The sequence below is a fragment of the Symphalangus syndactylus genome, chromosome 8 (assembly GCF_028878055.3).
Source record: "Symphalangus syndactylus isolate Jambi chromosome 8, NHGRI_mSymSyn1-v2.1_pri, whole genome shotgun sequence".
NCBI lineage: Eukaryota > Metazoa > Chordata > Mammalia > Primates > Hylobatidae > Symphalangus > Symphalangus syndactylus.
In genome coordinates, this window is record NC_072430.2 from 28,327,345 (window position 1) to 28,347,024 (window position 19,680).

A 19,680-nucleotide genomic window follows, 5' to 3' on the forward strand; every position below is an offset into this window, starting at 1 on the left:
TACTGTTCTTGTGGAAGTGAATAAGTCTCATGAGATCTGATCGTTTTATAAATGGGAGTTTCCCTGCATAAGCAATTTTGCCTGTCACCATGTAAGACGTGACTTTGCTCCTCATTCACCTTCAGCCATGATTGTGAGGCTTCCCTAGCCATGTGGAACTGTGAGTCAATTAAACCTCATTCCTTACAGATTACCCAGTCTTGGGTATGTCTTTATGAACAGTGTGATAACAGACTAATACAGTAGTATTCATACTTGCAAAAGAATTCAGTATATGAGATTAATCAAATTATGTCCAGACTTTTTCTTCTGTTAAAGACATGTTCTTACTCTAAACTGAAAATGAAAGCTTAAAAAAATTACTCATATGCTATTAAATGATACAAAAGTGAAATGTTATATTACTTTAGTCATTTGTAACTATAAAATAAAAAGTATGTCTGTTTTCTAAATAGTATACTTATAAATTCCAGCAATGTGACATCAAAATCTCAATAAATTGAAACTGTTCAGAGAAAATGTGTAAATATAGGAAGAAGTAAAACATTATTAGAAAAGAATAAACTTAGTGAAGACATTTCCCAAGTTCAAGGAACTTTCAAGTTGTAAATTACATGGGACATGAATTAATTTTCAGTCTTGGATTTAACACTTTATCAAAAACTCATCAGATAACAGCATATGCATTTACAAAGTAAAAAGAAGTATTTTTACGTCTGTAATTTTGTTTCCACATGCTTAAACAAACTTTTCATTTAGGCACCTTAGTCACTTGTAATTGCAAATTAGCAGCAAATAATACAGTTGTACCTCACGGCATCAGAAAGTATCAGGGATTGGTTCCAGGATTCCCCAAGGATATCCAAATCCATGCTGCACAAGTGCCTTGTATAAAAGGATATAGTATTTGCATATAATTTATGCACATCCTTCTGTATATTTTCAGTCATTTCTAGACTACTGATAATACCTAATATAATGTAAATGCTATGTAAATAGTTTGTTATACTGTTTAGGGAATAATGACAAGGAAAAAAAGTCTGTATATATTCAGTACAGAGCAACTATCCTTTTTTTCTTTTTGAAACAAGAGTCTCGCTCTGTCACCCAGGCTGGAGTGCAATGGTGCAATCTCGGCTCACTACAACCTCCGCCTCCCGGGTTCAAGTGATTCTCCTGCCTCAGCCTCCTGAGTAACTGGGATTACAGGTGCCCGCCACCACACCCAGCTGATTTTTGTATTTTTTAGTAGAGATGGGGTTTCACCATGTTGGCCAGGCTGGTCTCGAACTCCTGACCCCAGGTGATCAACCTGCCTTGGCCTCCCAAAGTGCTGGGATTACAGGCATGAGCCACCGTGCCCAGCCCATCCTTTTTAAAAGGAATATTTTCAATCCACATTTTATTAAATCCACAGATGCAAAACCTGAGAACATGGAAGGCCGATTATACTTAGTATTTCTGTCTTGGAAAAGAACTATGAATTTGTTTGAAATAAGATTTCAAGAAAGTAAATATTCTTGCAATGAAAATACTTCCAAATGAATAACTTTCTTTAAGTTTGGTTAGACACATAGTAGACCTGAAAGCGAAGCTTAAAAGGATGACTGTTAAGGCTTTGGTGAGCATTTCAACCTTCCTTACTTTTGGGGTTCTGATCCACAGAGTTCATTAATCAATTGGGAAGTAAGTATCCACTTACTTAACTATTGTTTAACCCTCTAAATGCATAGTTTTAGGTAAACTAGGTTGAAGGAGATGACTTAGGCTTGAGGTTAACATGGGGCTTCTTGCCTCCCATTCCAGATCTAGGCTTTGAGAATTTCAAGTTATGATTTCTTAGTCTCTCCCCTAAGGAGTTTGAACTCTATTCATGGTAGGGACAGAGGGATGGGGAACCACTGAAAGTTTTTGATGCAATAATAACGTGAGCTGATTATATGACCTCATGTAACAGGCACGTGTTATGCTGTGTGTATCATCCAGAAAACCCAGCTGTCAATGCTCTAAACCAAAGGTGGCAAACTTTTTCCATAAATGGCCAGATAGTAAATATTTTAGGCTTTCTAGGCCAAAGGACAAAATCAAGGGTATTATGTAGGTAATTATAGAACAAGAGAGAAAATTGTCCTGCCCTGCTTACCCTGTTTGCACCCAGTTGCCATTAGACATTCTGTCTGCCAGGGAATGGGCCTGGCAGGTTTTGGTGGGGAGTGAAACTGTAGTGAGCTTCACTACCCCAGTGACACATAGATCCTAGTGTGTCCTTCTCTGTTCCTGGAGAGCCCAACCTTCTGAATTCGGGCAGCTGACCAGAAGTGGGGCAACTACTAGACTGAGATTCCACTGCCAGATACCCAGCAGTTGCCATTAGCAGAGTCTGTAGCTTGTAGGTGGGGACCAGCCCAGACTCTGGGCAGATGCTGGTTACAGCCACAAACCAGGGAGGCAGACCTTGGGTTCAGAGAAGTAAACAGACTTGATCTCTGCAGCTCAGAGTGCTAACCTGCTCTAGTGGACATTGTACAAAAACAGGTAGTGGCAGGATTTGGCATTCTGCCCATTGTTTCCCCACCCTGCTCTAGAAGATAGTTTGCCCTCTACTAAAGGCCAGTTCTTCCATTTGTGCACTAGATTCTTTCTCATCTACTCAAGGACATCACTCTAACTCTTCTACCCTTTCTCTACTGTATCATCAATTTTCCTCTCTACTGACTTTCCCTTCAGCATGCAAGTGTGATGTGATTTCTCCATCTTAAATAAGTGACACAAAACCCTCTTTCAACTTTATTCTCCGGTTGCTGATCAATTTGTCATCTTCTATGCTAAACCACCTCTAAACAGTTGTTCCTACTTTCAATTTGCAATTTATGTTCTCTTTCTTTCTCTTTAGAAAAGTCTAATCTAGTTTTTTTCACCTCGCCATTCCACCCAGCTGCTCTTACAAGGTCACTAATGACTCTGCCTTCTATGTTGAGAAAAGACAGTCTTCTGAATACATTTGGAATCTAACCACTTTTCGTCATCTTCTATGATATCACTTTGGTCTGCCACCTTTACCATTTGCCCATATGATTGAAATAGCCTTCTAACTCTTCATCCTTGACTTCCCTTGTATCTATTCTCAATCCAGAAGTCAGAATGAACCTCTTAATAAATCAGTTGCCACATCTTGTCATTTCACTACTCAAATGTTTTGCATCTTATGTAAAGCAAAAGTAGGCCATCCTTACAATGGCCTGCAATACTGCCTTTGACCTCTCCAACCCCATTTCCCATTACTGTCTCCCCTTCTTTGCTACTCCATACTGGTCTCCCTGGATGTTACTTAGTGATTTCAGTCATGTTGTTGTATCGGGGCCTTTGCACTTGGCTGCTCCCTCTGCCTGGAACACTCTTCTAGCATGGCTTGCTCTTGCTACCTCCTTCAAGTCTTCATTTAGATACACCTTCTTGATGAGGCTTACCTTAACCATCCTACTTAAAATGGACTCCTCCCACTTCCTGTCTCCTTTTTATGCTTCTGTTTTCTCCAAAGCACCCATCATCATCTAACACAGTGTATATTTTACTTGTTACATTTATTGACTGTCTCTCACCATGAAGCTCTAGGGAATTTTGTTGTCTTGCCTGTTCTGTTCATAAATCTATCCCTGGTACATTGAATTGTGCCTGGCATGTATATTTCTTTTTTCTTTCTTTCTTTCTCTCTCTCTCTTTTTGTTTGGAGACAGGGTTTTGCTCTGTCATGCAGGCCGGAGCGTAGTGGCACAATCATGGCTCACTGCAACCTCTGCCTCAGGCTCAAGCTATCCTCCTGCCTCAGCTTCTCAAGTGGCTGAGACCACAGGCGTACACCACCATACCCAGCTAATATATTTCTTAAATGAATGAATGAAGGAAGGAAGGAGTTTGTGAGTTCAATTGGCAAAAATGGGCAAGAGATATCAATAGGTAATGATGACCAGTAAAAATATGAATATATGATCAAGCATAATATTCACAGAAACACAAATTTAAACCACAATAAAATTCAGTTGGTGTTTCGTATTCCCCAGTGTGACAACACAAACTGTTTCCAAAGGTGAGAAACAAGGAATTCTTTTCACTGTTAGTAAGAGTGTACATTGGTATATAAACTTTGGAAAACAGTTTGGCAAGAGCTGATCCCTCTCTGATCTATATGCTACGCCTTTTGCACATTACTCTATTACTACTCCCAGGCATTCCTAGAGAAACTCTTGCACTTGTATAGAAGAGGCCTTTACAAGAATGTTTAAAGCAGCATTGCTTTTAATAGCAAAAACTTGGAAGTAACTTAAATCTCCATTAATAGGAAAATGGATAAGCCATGGTATATTTATATAATGGAATGCTATATGTTATGAAAGTGAGTTTTCTAACATGTAAAAAACTCTATAACAAATCATTGGTGAATAAAGCAAGTTGCAAAGAATACATACAGGATGATATTTATAGAAAAATTTAAAACATGAAAAAATACGAGATTGCTTAAAAATTCACAAATATGTTATATGTAAAGGAATGCATGAGAATAATCAGTAACACATTCACAATAGTAAAGGGTGAAGAAGGGAGATGAGATTGGCATGACATTTCAGTTACTTTGGGATCTTTTTGTAGGTCAGTGGATATGTAGGCATTCATTGTATTGGGCTTTTTAAATGCCTTTTTGTATTCTTAAATATGTCATGATAAAAACTTTAAAAGACATCAAAAGTGCTAAGCGCTGATTAAAATAGACTTAGTCCAGGTCTTTGTTTATCTAAAAAGTTATGGTCTAAATGCAGCTATGCAAGGTGTTACGCACATCACTGATTGAGACACCGGTAGTTTTCAATTCTCCTTACTGTTGCATGCCTTTCTATTCAAACAACAACAGTAGAAAAGAAATTTTGCTTCTTTATAATTGAGTACATTTTGAAAGTGGTACTTTCATAATATTTTTTGTTAACTAGGGGGAGGATTGATTGGAAGAAACGGCTACATAGGCACACTGGGGAAAAATGACACAATGATGTGTGCAGTGTATGGATGGACTGAAGAGATGGCTTTTTCTGGAACATCCACAGGAGATGTGTGTATCTGGAGAGACATCTTTCTTGTAAAAACAGTGAAAGCTCATGATGGGCCAGTGTTCAGTATGCATGCATTGGAAAAAGTAAGTAACCTAAAGAGATTTTAAATTAAACATAATTTGTCCTGGAGTGTAGAGCGTTTTAAGAAGTAAAGGAACACTGCCTTTCTACTTGCCTGGACTATCCAGCAGTAGTCTGTGGGCTAGGGTCATCTTGACCTTTCTTTGTTTCTCTTTTCAAACTACTGAACACAGAATGAAATAGATCTGCAGTGTTTTGTTTTGAGATAGTGTCTCACTCTGTCACCCGGGCTGGAACGCAGTGGTGTGGTTATAGCTCACTGCAGCCTCCAGCACCTGGGCTCAAGAAATCCTCCTGCCTCAGCCTCTTGAGTAGCTGTGACTACAGGCAAGTGCCACCCACATCCATCTAATTTTTAAAAATGTTTTGGTAGAGATTATGTTGCCCAGGGTAGTCTCCAACTCCTGGGCTTAAACTATTAACTCAGCCGTCAAAGTATTGTATTACAGGCATGAGCCATGGTGCCAGCCAGGTCTGCTGCTGCTGTTGTTGTTGTTGTTGTTGTTGTTTTTTAAAGTTCATGTTCTTAAGCTCATACTATGTGTCAAAAATCGGCTGTTTATATATAATCACCGTATCCTATCAGGTAGTTACCATTTTTGTTTTCTCTTTTTAAGGATGAGATTATTATGTAGACTCCAGGAGGATACATGTAACTTTCTGAGAGTGGTGATCTAACTTATAGTTACAGGTTTTAGAAACTATGTTTCTGAATCCATATCTAAAAGTAAAATGTTTAGGGTCACTGTAAATATTGTTGCAGATTCCATGTAGATGGTTTAAAAACAATGGATTCTTATGCTAATTCCTATTCTTTACAAGCTGTAACTTTTGACTATGTTCTTTTTTCTAGAAGTTTTCAATATAAGGAAAAAGGTTACTATTTTTAAAAATATTTAGATCTTTATTAACTTGAACCTTTTTTTTTCATAGGGGTTTGTAACTGGAGGAAAAGATGGTATAGTAGCTCTCTGGGATGACTCTTTTGAAAGATGTCTCAAGACCTATGCTATAAAAAGAGCTGCATTGGCCCCGGGATCTAAAGGTGATTTGAGACTTAGTTGGGGTTTTTTATAGGAAAAAAGATTAATTGCTCATTAATATGCTTGATCACTGAGGTGGAACACATGGCATATATTTTTCCGTCTTGTTGGGCATCAGCATTAAGTGGAAGAAATCACTTAACTGGATACCAGAATCATTGCCATATTTTCAAAAATCTATTTTCTATGATACACATGGTAAAATATTAGTGAAATACAAGATTATGAATCCTAATTTTAACATTAATTTTCCAAAGAAAATTTCCATGTGAACATCACATTTATCACCAGTCAGGAATTTGTGTGCAACTTTGACATTTTGTTTCACCTTGGCATTTTGTTGACCCTGCCTCTGTAGCCTCACAGGCCTTTTTTCCCTTTGCCATTTGTTTGTTGATTGGTTGATTTATTTAAGAGACAGGGTCCTGCTGTGCTGCCCAGGCTGGAGTGCAGTGGTGCAATCATAGCTCACTGAAATCTTGAACCCCTAGACTCAAGCGGTCCTCCTGCCTCAGCCTCCTGAGTAGTTGGGACTAAGGGCGCCTGCCACCATACTCAGCAAATTTTCAAATTTTTGTACAGCCAGGGTCTCTCTATGTTGTCCAGGCTGGTCCCAAACTCAAATGATCCTCTAGACTTGGCCTCCCGAAGCACTGAAATTACAGGCATGAGCCACTGTGCTTGGCCTCCCTTTATTTTGAAGAGGAGGAAGGGTGCAAGGGCAGCATCAGGCCCAACTCCCTGTCCACCGACCATCCTCTGGGCTGTGGGCCCAGAGGGTGCATTTTCTTTTATTATTATTATTATTATTATTATTATTATAATACTTTGAGTTCTAGGGTACATGTGCACAATGTGCATGTTTGTTACATATGTATACATGTGCCATGTTGGTGTGCTGCACCCGTTAACTCATCTTTGAGTGCATTTCTTCCTTTAAGGCATGGCACCACACTCTCTCTGACCTCTAGGCTTTTCTACCTGTTTTTACTTTTTCCTAAAACATGTCCTTCCTCTTCCCTCCTGCCCCCTCCAGTTACTTGACAACATATTTATTTTTCAAATATCAAACCTGATTTTTTCTAGGATGATTTCCCCCACCCTTATCTCCTCTCAAAAAAGTTAGATTCCACTGCTATGTGCTCCTATTTCAATATGCCCCTAACACAGGGTCTGTTTTCCTCACTGTATGCTCTGTAAGGGTATGAGTTAAGTCTATCATCTTTACTAATATGTTGCTGAAGGCTCCCTAGGACAAGTAGACATAAATAAATATAATTGGCCCTCTGTATCTGTGGGTTCCATATCCTCAGATTCAACCAACTGCAAATAGAAAATATGCGAGAGAAAAATAAAAAGTAACAATAGAACAATAAAAATAATATAAATTAAAAATACAGTATAACAGCTATTTACATAGCATTTACATTGTACTAGATATAAGCAATCTAAAAGTGATTTAAAGCATATGGGGGCCGGGCGTGGTGGCCCACATCTGTAATCCCAACACTTTGGGAGGCCCAGGTGAGTGGAACTCCTGAGCCCAGGAGTTCGAGACCAGTCTGGGCAAAATGGTAAAACCCCATCCTATTGAAAAATAAAAGGAAAAAAATATGGAATGATGTATATGGGTTATATGCAAATACTACACCATTTTATATGAGGGACTTGAGCATCCATAGACTTTGGTATCTGTGGTTGTCCTGGAATCAATCCCCCAAGGATACTGAGGGCTGACTGTATATCTTGAATTGAATTAAAATTACTAATAAGAATATTGTAAATACTCTAAGACGGGCAGGAGATGGATAAGGAAGGGCTAATAGAAGAAGAGGTAAACAAATAGTTGTTGGAATGGTAGGAGGGAATCTGAGAATAGAATCATAGACTTATAATACATAGGTAGTACTTATTTAGAGATTTCTAAATTGAATGAGGTTAATATAGTACATTTATTAGAATACTTAAAATACAGGAGAAAACCTTGTAATGTGATTTTTACTGTCAAAATAGCTTAATTGGCAATATATACACCGTTGTATTATAGTAACTGTATGTCTAAAAGAACATCTTCATTTAACATTTCAGGTCTTCTCTTGGAAGATAATCCATCTATACGTGCCATATCATTAGGACATGGTCATATTTTAGTTGGCACAAAGAATGGTGAAATACTAGAAGTGGATAAAAGTGGCCCAATAACACTTCTGGTTCAGGTAATTTTAAATGCTAATTTGCTTATTTTTCTATACATACAATTGATTATTTCAATATATAAGAGCCAAAAGTTGACAGTGATGAAAAATAATGTTAAATTAGGGAAATATTTGTTAATGTATACAGAAAAAATTTTAATTTGGTTATACTGAAATGATTGGGTATCAGTAAATATACATATTCTTCTATGGAATAATTGCCAATATTTTGAGTAATTTCTTATCACAAAATAAGGGACCAATGAAAAGAAAAACCAGTTGTAATTAATTTAACCCAGTCTGTTTTTAATTTTATTTATGTAAGGTATATTTGTTGAGCCTAAGGCAATTATTTTTCTCTGAAACTCTTCATTAGGCCATTCCTAAGTTTCTAAGAAAAAATAAAAATGAATGTATGAATGTATGCTAAAATTTTATTACTGAAAATTAAATATCAGTGAAAAGATGTAAATAATAAAACAAAAATCCAGAAATATAAAAATTATGTGATAGAGATGTAAAATTAAATAGCAGGATTAGGTGCTGGTTATATGATCCTTAACATTTCCATCAAGAATGGTGGATTCAATTTTTAGACTTACATTTCTTGTGTCTATTATATTTTTCTGGAAAATAGGGGAATAACACTGTAAAACAGTAAATGAAACAGGATGTATCCTGACGAGAAAATGTCCTTATGCAACTCTATATAGTAACACCAAACTCTGGCTTGCCTTTTTACCCTGAAAAAGAATTTTCTTAATACAGACTTATTTCTCCTGCAACTCCCACTTCACTGTTATGACACCAATGAACACACATACAGGAGAACATGCTTTAATGTTAATATAACATTTTGATGGGTCAAGGAAAATTTGTAAACAGATGACAAAATGTTATATACTAAATTAACTGGTGTCTTACTGTTTAATTTCACTTACATAATTTGTCTCTGAAGTAAAAAGATGATGGGGTCATGGTGTTTAACATGTTTGTGATGTCTTGGAAAATATTAACACAAGTATGCTTTTACAGATGAATCCAAGTATGAAATTATTAAAAACACAGTTTAACTGTGAAAAAAGATTTAAAAGTCACAAATAATGTCTGTTAAGAGAAAAACTTTAGACAAAATAAATTTAACAGCATTTACCTGCACATTAAAAGAGGGCTGGCATGGTGGCTCATGCCTGTAATCCCAGCACTTTGGGAGGCTGAGGCAGGCAGATCACGTGAGCCCAGGAGTTTGGGAAGCTGAGGTGGGCAGATTGCTTGCGCCCAGTATGAGCAACATAGCGAGACCCTGTCTCAGAAAAAAACAAAACAAAACAAAACAAAAAAAAACATGAATTAGGCAGCACTCAGCACTGGAAAAGGCTCAGAGAGATCTGCTGTAGCAGTGTGGGCAGTGAGATTTTATAGGCTGAGTGCGGAAGTAAGACAAAATATATTTGATTGGTTAGAATGGAAAGACCTTACTTAGAGCTTAGTTGCAGATTCTGATTGGCATAGTCTCTAGTTTCATTTCACTGTTTACATTGGGCTTTGGTTTGCTTACATAGGAACTGAAAACGCCGAAGCTTTGGCCTCCCAATTAAAAATTTTTAAAATGTCCCATTGTTTTTAGTATTTATTGTAGAGTTCAGGATTTCAAATGTCTTATTATCTTCTTGAGATCGGAAGCAAGACAAGGATACCAGATTACACCATTATTGTCCAACATTTTGTGTGAGGTCTTAGCCAATCCAGTAAAACAAAACAATAATTAAGATGTATGTGTTGGAAAGGAATGGACAACAGTGTTGGTATTTCTGGATATTATAGCCCTATACCTTGAATATCAAGGGAATAAACTGAAAAATTATTAGAACTAATTAAAGAGTTCTGTAAAATGATTAGATGCAAAATCCACTTATAAAATTCAATAGTGTTTCTATATACAAGCAATAACTAGTTAGAAAATATGATATTAAAAATGCTACTTGCTGGATGGGCGCAGTGGCTCACACCTCTAATCCCAGCACTTTGGGAGGCTGGGGCAGGCAGATCATGAGGTCAGGAGTTCGAGACCAGCCTGGCCAATGTGGTGAAACTCCGTCTCTACTAAAAGCACAAAAATTAGTCGGGCATGCTGGCAGGCACCTGTAATCCCAGCAACTCAGGAGGCTGAGGCAGGAGAATTGGTTGAACCTGGGAGGCAGAGGTTGCAGTGAGCCAAGATTGCACCACTGTACTCCAGCCTGGGCAACAGAGCAAGATTCCCTCTCAAGAAATAAATAAATAAATAAATAAAATGCTACTTGCACCAGGTGCAGTTGTTCATGCCTATAATCCCAGGTACTCAAGAGGCCAAGATGGGACAATCACTTGAAGCTGAGGGTTGAAGATCAGCCTGGGCAACATAGTGGGACCCCCCACACACACACCTCTAAATAAAATTAGCTGGGTTTTCTTGCACACATGTGTAGTCCCAGCTACTCAGGAGGCTGATGTAAGAGGATCACTTGAGCCCAGGAGTTCAAGGGTGTAGTAAACTATGATTGCACCACTGCATGGCAACCTGGGTGACAGAGGGAGATCTCATTTCTTTAAAAAAAAAAAAAAAAAGATACACAAAAAATATAATAACTAGGAATAAATATAGCTCAAAATATGCACAACCTGTGTTAAGAAAACTAAGATTTCATTAAAGAATAAAAGAAATAAGTTATATAAATTTAATCACAATCAAAATTTTAATTAGATTTTTCACAAATTCTGGAAAGATATTAAAAACCATATAGAAGAAAAAATAAGAATAGTTAAGAAAGCTTTGAGAAACTCTCCATGCTAGAAATAAAAATATTATAAAATGATAGTAATTACAAATATAGGAATGTGTATGCCCTACAGAAATGTTTACATATATTTAACAACAACAACAACAACAAAAACTGTACAATGTTTGTAGCAGCAGTATTCCATGATCAGTTTGGGGAGCAGTGCCATCCTAACATTAATTCTTTCAGTCCATGAACGTGGGATAACTCCCTATTTAATTAGATCTTCTTTTAACTTTTTCTGAGTGTTTTGTAGTTGTCAGTGTACAGATCTTGCACTCCTTTTGTTAAATTTATTTTTAACTTTCATTATTTTTGATGCTGTTATAAATACAACTGTTTTCTTAATTTTGATTGCATATTGTTCATTTCTAGTGTATCAAAATGCAATAGATTTTGTACATTAATCTTATAACCTGTAAACTTGCTGTCCTCATTTATTAGTTCTGATAGTTTTATAATGGATTATTTAGGATTTTCTGTGTATAAGATTATGTCATCTGTAAATACACATAGTTTTACTTCTTCTTGTCCAATCTGGATGTCTGCTATTTCTTTTTCTTGTCCAATCGTCTTGACTAGAACCTCCAGTACACTGTTAAATGTAAGTGGTGAGAACTGAACATCCTTGTCTTGTTCCTGATCTTAGAGTGAAAGCATCTCATCTTCCACCATTGAGTATAAGGTTAACTGTGGGTTTTCCATAGATGCTCCTTACTAAGTTTAAGTTGAGGAGTTACTACCCTTTTATTCCAAATTTGTGGAGCATTTTCATCATAGATGAGGAGGGATTTGTCAAATGCTTTTTCTATGTCTATTAAGTTGATCGTATGTTTTTCATTTTTAATTCTGTTGATATAGTGTATTACATTAATTGATTTTTGATGTTATGTCAATCTTGCATTTCTGGGATAAATCCCACTTGGTTGTGATATCTAATGTTTTATATGTATTGGATTTGGTTTGCTAGTATTTTGTTGAGGATTTTAGCATCAGTATTTATAAGAGATTTTGGTCTTTAATTTTCTTGTGATATCTTTGTCTGGCTTTGATATTAGGGTAATAATGGCTGTAAACATAATTCAGGAAGGGTTCCCTCATCTTTATCTCTTTCCCTGACCACACCCAACTGTTAAACTCCTTTAATTGCTAGCTTATTGCTTTATTGTTTTCAACATTTTCCTTGGGTATAAATTGTGCCACAGGCTAAACCAGTCAAATTCAGGCTCCTTTAAAGGGATACTTCCCAAGGTTAGTGTTTGAGGTTTGTTTCTGACTCCAGGCAGGCTCCGCCCAGCTATCTCTGAGAGTTTACTGGTTCTCTTGGACAAACTAGCTGGCCTACGGTTTAGCCTGTATTTCCAGTGAGCCTATCAGTCTCCTCCCAATTACTTTTTATTAGATTTTTTACAAATTCTGGAAAGATATTAAAAACCATATAGAAGAAAAAATATTCAAGAATAGTTAAGAAATTTTCAGAACAATTTTCACTGTTTTTGAGACATACTTATGCGTGAGCTTTTTCACACTCTGCTGTAAATGAAGTCAGTTCCTTTGAGAAGAGATTAAGAGCTATCTGGTTTTCCGGATTGCCTCTCCCTCCAGGCAGAATCTCTGAACCAGGGCTCTGGAGTTGAGAGTGAGGTCAATGGAATCCTTATCTTTGAGTATCTCAGGCTTTAGGCCTTGAGTACTTGGTAAGGGGAGACGGGACAGTAGTCTCAGCTGTTCCTGGGTTACCACCAGGACCCCATTATTCTCAGAGGCACCACATCCAAAGTAGAGCCTCCATCTGGAGGAGGGGCTGGGCAGAAGTTATCTCCCACCTGTCAGCTGAGCTCAACAAGAATTTAGCCTCAGCAACAGGAGGCTGAGGGCAGGGGGAGAAATGCTGACATCCTGCCCTACCTGGGAAGATAGCACTCTGACCGAGAGCTGGTGGGAGAGAGAGCCTAGTGTTCTTGGTTGCATCAGTCTCGGAGTTTCCAACCAGATGAGGAGGGAGGAAGGGAGTGGATCTCAGTTTAAATACCGTAGACTCTCACTGTTCTTAACAAATTTTAACAGATTTTCTTGAGTAAGTGTTCCTTCTTTTGTTGCATCTCCTTGGAACTATTTTCAGAGACTTTAAATGGTTGTTTTTTTTTTTTAATTGATTTTTACTAGTTTCACTGGTGAGCAGGTCTGTGGAGCTCCTCACTCTCTCATGCAGGAAAGTACCTCCTATGTGGCAATTATTAACATTCCAGAGCAGCCAATTCCTATTCTCTCCACCCAGAGAATGTTTTAGGATTATAAGCTAACTTTAATTGTAGCTCGATTATATTGTAATTGCGGAGCTAAAGTTGTTACACAGGTATTTTATTGTGTTTCCCAAAGATAAACAGAAAAGTTTTAATAGACTTACTCACTATTCAGTATCCTATTATCATGTATTATTGAATGTTATCTTTAGCTTTATTCTCAATAAAACTGTGTATAAATACACACACACATACACTAAATTGATCCTATGTTTTCTTTATAGGGACACATGGAAGGAGAGGTATGGGGTTTAGCTACACACCCTTATCTGCCCATCTGTGCTACTGTAAGCGATGATAAAACATTAAGAATATGGGATCTCTCTCCTAGTCATTGTATGTTGGCTGTCCGGAAGCTGAAAAAGGGTAAGAGGCTCTCAGACTTGAACATAGATTAAGCTCTCACAGTTTTCTAACCTTTATAAATATAAGAAAGCAAAACTAGGCACATTTTAAAAAGACTTTAAATATGTTGAAATGTTTATTCAATGTCTACTTGCTTATGGTGCCACATAGAGAAACGTAATTGTACTCAGTCTTGGCTTTATGGGACCTCCTATAATCATGCCTAAAGTGAGCAAATTTCCAATAACTTGTTGAATAAAGAATATAGAAGGTAAACAGAAGCTAAGTTTTTCTCTCCTTTGCGACTATGGATTATACATAATTTAAAACTGGAAACTTTTCTAAGGCATAGTGGGGACTAAAAAAAAATCAAAAAAGAACTAAAAACTAAGAGGGTAGACAGTTGAGGAAGGGTATTGTAAATAGAACCGAGCCCATTTGTAGGAGGCAGATGAAGCTGTCAGGGTAGAGAGACGGACAAGGCTCAATTATAGGAGCAAGGCTGTTACTATTAACCTAGGGTAGTTGAAGATATATGGACAGCTTTGAGTTTCTCAGCAAAGTGGCAGGGAATGTTATAGGATGAGGACACTATAGGAAGAGTGCTGGTTGCAAAAGTTGGGAATAGTTAACTGTAAAAAATATGATAGCAAGGCTGGGCGTGGTGGCTCATGTGTGTAATCCCAGCACTTTGGGAGGCTGACGCAGGAGGATCACTTGAGCTCAGGAGTTCAAGACCAGCCTGGGCAACATGGCAAAACTCTGGCTCTACACAAAATACAAACATCAGCCATGCATGATGGCACATGTCTGTAGTCCCAGGTCCTTGGGAGGTGGAGGTGGGAGGGTCTCTGGAACCTGGAAGGCAGAGGTTGCAGTGCGCAGAGATCATGCCACTGCACTCCAGCCTGGGGGACAGAATGAGATCTTGTCTTAAAAAAATATATATATGTATATATATAAAATAGCATCAACAAATGTAGGAAAGGATTATCTAACCACAGTAAAGGCCAGTTTGAAGTTAGGTAGCATGAATTATAATTCTTCTATTGACTTAAAAGTCACGGTCTATTCTCTTCTTTTAGAGTTACAGTTAAGTGTTTAATATATAAACTTAACTAAAAATCTAAAGTTTATCACAGTCTCTACAACACTTGAACTCTGGTCACTGTCCTCCCCTTTTTTAATTATTGATGTCCAGCATTGAATTTTTTTTACCCTCACAACCCCCTTCAATTGTCATTATTATTGTTTTATTCGGTCATTGTTTATTCAGGGTTTTTTGTGCTTATACATTTCTTTGTTCACCTTTTCTTCTTGGATATCATACTTTTTGCTTTAATTTTCTTTTTCCTACCTTAGAGTTTCTTTAATAAAAGATTTGTTGGAAATTTACTTAGCTTCTTTTGTCTGAATCAGTGGTTTATCAAGGGCAGAATGGTGGGAGTGGTCTATCCCGGCAGCAAGAGTATTTTATCACTGACTTCACCATTCCTAAAAAGCACATTAATTTTTATTCAGTTTATTATTATTAAAGTTCTCTATAGGCAGCATATTGCCACTTAGAATAAACTGTTACAACCACCCTGACCTTATTATACCACTAGCCTGAACATATTTTGATTGTTTACTCTCATTCTTAAATGCTAATACAACTGCTTCTGGAGTTCTTGGTTGAAAGATATGATTCTTCTTGTTTCCACTTCTCTCTTTTACTTTATTCTGCAGTTCTGTAGTTTAATAACATCATGCATTTCTCTGAATTTGTGTATGCTGCTTAGGATTTGTTGTGCTTCCCGAATCTGTGGATGTATGTCTTGTATCAGTACTGAAAAATTGTCTGCTAGCGTTAGTGGCTCCTTCTAGGACAAGATCTTTACATTAGGTTATACAGAAAATTCATGATTCTGTATTTTTGTTTTTAAATATTCTTCTATAAGGGACAGACACAGTGGCTCATGCCTGTAATCTCAGCACTTTGAGAGGCCGAGGTGGGCAGATGGCTTGATCTCAGGAGTGGAAAAATCCTATCTCTACAAAAAAATACAAAAATTAGCTGGGCATGGTGGCGTGCACCTGTAGTCCCAGCTACTTGGGGGGCTGAAGCAGGAAGACTGCTTGAGCCCAGGAGGCCAAGGCTGCAATGAGCCATGAACACACCACTGTACTCCAGCCTAGGTGACAAAGCGAGACCCTGTGTCAAAAACATATATATATACTCGTATATTCACCTTTATTTTAATTTTTATCATCACTGATTCAAGAGGAAAACAGGTGGATTTTAACTTAAAAGGGCTATGTGTGGTTTTATACTGGTTAATTATAACAAGATTACCGAAGTCATGCTGGATGAAATATTACAAAACATAGTTATCTCTTTGAATCATTCAATAAGCAAATACTGTTTTCTTCAAACGAATGTACATTTATCATCCTGAGACTTAACATTTTATAAAAAATAATTCATTATAGTTAAAATAGCTTGTCATAGGAAAATTTCTAGCAAACAACTCAATTTTATGGCAACCAGTTAAAGAAGTATAAAAATGCAATATGGCTTAGTTATTATATTCTTTTTTTTTTTTTTTTGAGACAGTGTTTTACTCTGTCACCCAGGCTGGAGTGCAGTGGTACAATCTCTGCAACTTCTACTTGCCAAGCCCGAGTAATCCTCCCACCTTAGCCTCCTGAGTTAGCTGGGACTAGAGGCATGCACCACCACACCTAGCTAATTTTTGTCTTTTGTGTAGACATGAGATTTTACCATGTTGTCCAGGCTGGTCTGTAACTCCTGGCTCAAGTGATCTGCCTGCCTTGGCCTCCCAAGGTGCTGGGATGACAGGTGTGAACCACTATGCCCGAACTATATATTCTTAATGTTCATGAAGTAAATGCTTTCTAAATTTTTGCCAGCCTTTTGCACTCTATAGAATGACATTGGAAAGTTTCTTTTTTTTTTTTTTTTTTGAGATGGAGTTTCGCACTTGTTGCCCAGGCTGGGGTGCAATGGCACAATCTTGGCTCACTGCCACCTCCACCTCCTAGGTTCAAGCTATTCTCCTGCCTCAGCCTCCCAAGTAGCTGGGATTACAGGTGGCTGCCACCACGCCTGGCTAATTTTTTGTATTTTTAGTAAAGTTGGGGTTTCGCCATGTTAGCCAGGCTGGTCTCGAACTCCTGACTTCAGGTGGTCCGCCTGCCTCAGCCTTCCAAAGTGTTGGGATTACAGGTGTGAGCCACTGCTCCCAGCCAAACATATTGGAAAGTTTCTGTTAAAAACTTACATCCTCCAGATTTAAGTTTTAATTATAATCAATTGAGTTTGTTTTTGTTTTTATTTTTGTTTTGAGATGGAGTCTCACTCTGTTGCCCAGGCTGGAGTGCAGTGGCGCGATCTTGATTCACTGCAACCTCCACCTCCCGGGTTCAAGTGATTCTTCTGCCTCAGCCTCCCAAGTAGCTGGGATTACAAGCGCCCACCACCACACCTGGCTAATTTTTGTATCTTTAGTAGAGACGGGGTTTCACCGTCTTGGCCAGGCTGGTCTCAATCTCCTGACCTCATGATCTGCCCGCCTCGGCCTCCCAAAGTGCTGGGATTACAGGCATGAGCGATGGCCCCCGGCCAATTCCAAGTTTAAAATGAACTTTCTATTTTTTAATTCTACACTATTAGTCCTTGTCTTGCTCATGTCATGTTTTCTGTCTGTCTCTGTGTGGCATCTGTGTAATTTTTTCAGATCTTTATTCTAGTTTTTAATTCTCTTTATAGCAGTTCATTCCCATCTGTTTTTTAACCTACCCATTAGTTAATTTTGATAATTGTCATTTTTATAACTTCTATTTGTTTTCAAGTTTGCCTGAGATTTTAACATCATACTTCTTGTTTATATTTTAGATTTACTCTTTTCTGTCTTTAATCTTAACTACCCATTTCAGATAAAGAATATAAAATCTAATTATCTCCAAGGATCTCATTATGCTGTGTTTTTCTTACCATTCTTTTGGATGTTTTCTTGTTTTTTGTTTTTGTTTTTTTTTCTGCTGACTCCCTCCTAGTGGTCCATCTTCTTGTGCATTTTAAATTTGTATTGTTAAGTTCTATGTTTGTTTGGACTTTACCTGTGGGAATTCTATGATGTCTGGATCGAGGGTGTGGGAATCCCATGATGTCTGGATTGAGGACATTTTTTTGAAAAACAATGTAACCTGTGTTTACTCTGGATGCTGATGATTCAGAGATCAGATTTTTTTTTTAATTTGGAAATAATGGTATTAGATTATCACTATGAGTATTTTGGAACCTAAAATTAACATAAAAATTTGAAAGCTAGTACTGTAATGAGTACAATTAATGTATGTCCCTTCATGAATTCCAGAGATTTTGTGTTTCTCTCTTCAGGTGTCTGGGGTGCTACCATCGAGAACCACTGAAAATTTATTTAACTGGGATTACATAAATCATGTAGTTAGTATAAATTTGAATCTAAGGTTTATGAAAGCCACCCTGTGTTTGTGAATTCTCAAGTATGATTTTTCCTCCTCTATGGAGAACCCAGGCCAGGATAGATAAGCTTGTTTCATAAAGTCTTTATTGCCAGACACGTTTTAAAAAAAAAGTTTCTCTGTTTTTCTCCTGAGATATGGTTGTAGTACTAGAAGAAAATGACAATATGCTGTTTGGAGAGTTTTTGCTAAAAAAATTGCATGTAATTAAATAACTGTATTTTATTTCTTAAGATATTCATGAGTCAAAAAAATTTAAAGTAAAAATTAGTGAAACTAAATATATAATTTAATGTTTAGTATATTGAAATACAAAAAGACAATCATAGAAGTATAGCTGTGCAGTATGTTAATTATTGGTAAATTATTAGAAGTAAATACTTCATAAAATGAAGAAAGTTTCAGCATAAAACACTGAAATAAAATAATTGATGTTTCTTTTAAAGCAACCTTAAGGAGCAAAGTTTATTAATGATATTATTATTGAGTTGAAAAGTAATTAATTTTGAGCAAACTTTTCCAATGGCCTAAAAGGCCCTTACTATACACTACACTATACTATACACTATTCTATACACTAGTCTGAGTAATGGTGATAAGGTAAGTATAATCCAGTTCTAAATTTCCTGTGACTCTTGTATCATCAGATAATACTATCTCTTGTTTGATGGCTTCAATGACATTTTTTTGAAGAAGTTTTTTTTGTAGGGACTATAGCACCTTTATTTTTTTATTTTTTATTTTTATTTTTTGAGACAGAGTCTTGCTCTATCACCCAGGCTGGAGTGCAGTGGCATGATCTCGGCTCAATGCATCCTCCGCCTCCCGGGTTCAAGCGATTCTCCTGCCTCAGCCTCCCGAGTAACAGGGACTACAGGCATGCACCACCACGGCTGGCTTATTTTTATATTTTTAGTAGAGATGGAGTTTCACCGTGTTGGCCAGGCTGGTCTTGAACTCCTGACTTCAAGTGATCTGCCCACCTTGGCCTCCCAAAGTGCTAAGATTACAAGCATGAGCCACCATGCCTGGCTATAGCCTGTTTATTGATAGCAAGCTATAATATTTATTTTAAAGAAAACATTTCCAGGTTACATTGTCTTTAAATTTATGATTTGTAGAAGGAAATTATAATTCATTACTGTTGTATTTGTTGTGAGTTGTGTCCCCCTGAAAAGATATGTTGAAGTTCTAACCCCCCAGTACTTGTGAATGTGTCCTCATTTAGAAATAGAGTATTAGCAGATATAATCAGTTTAAGACAAAGGCATACTAGATTTGGTTGGGCT

The 19,680-nt window shown here is 37.2% G+C and overlaps 1 protein-coding gene across 5 annotated transcripts in view; it reads left to right on the forward strand.

Annotated features, from left to right (window-relative positions):
* EML5 (EMAP like 5) overlaps positions 1-19,680 on the forward strand; it is a 185,202-nt gene that overhangs the window by 88,234 nt on the left and 77,288 nt on the right. For 4 of the 5 annotated variants that reach the window (XM_055288479.2, XM_055288480.2, XM_055288481.2 and 1 more), the window contains exons 18-21: positions 4,980-5,182; positions 6,114-6,225; positions 8,312-8,439; positions 13,765-13,906. In XM_055288479.2, coding sequence (XP_055144454.1) covers positions 4,980-5,182; positions 6,114-6,225; positions 8,312-8,439; positions 13,765-13,906 — 585 coding nt within the window. Of the gene's footprint in view, positions 1-4,979; positions 5,183-6,113; positions 6,226-8,311; positions 8,440-13,764; positions 13,907-18,287; positions 18,549-19,680 lie in introns of those variants that run through there. The other variant, XM_055288483.2, reaches the window with a different exon arrangement.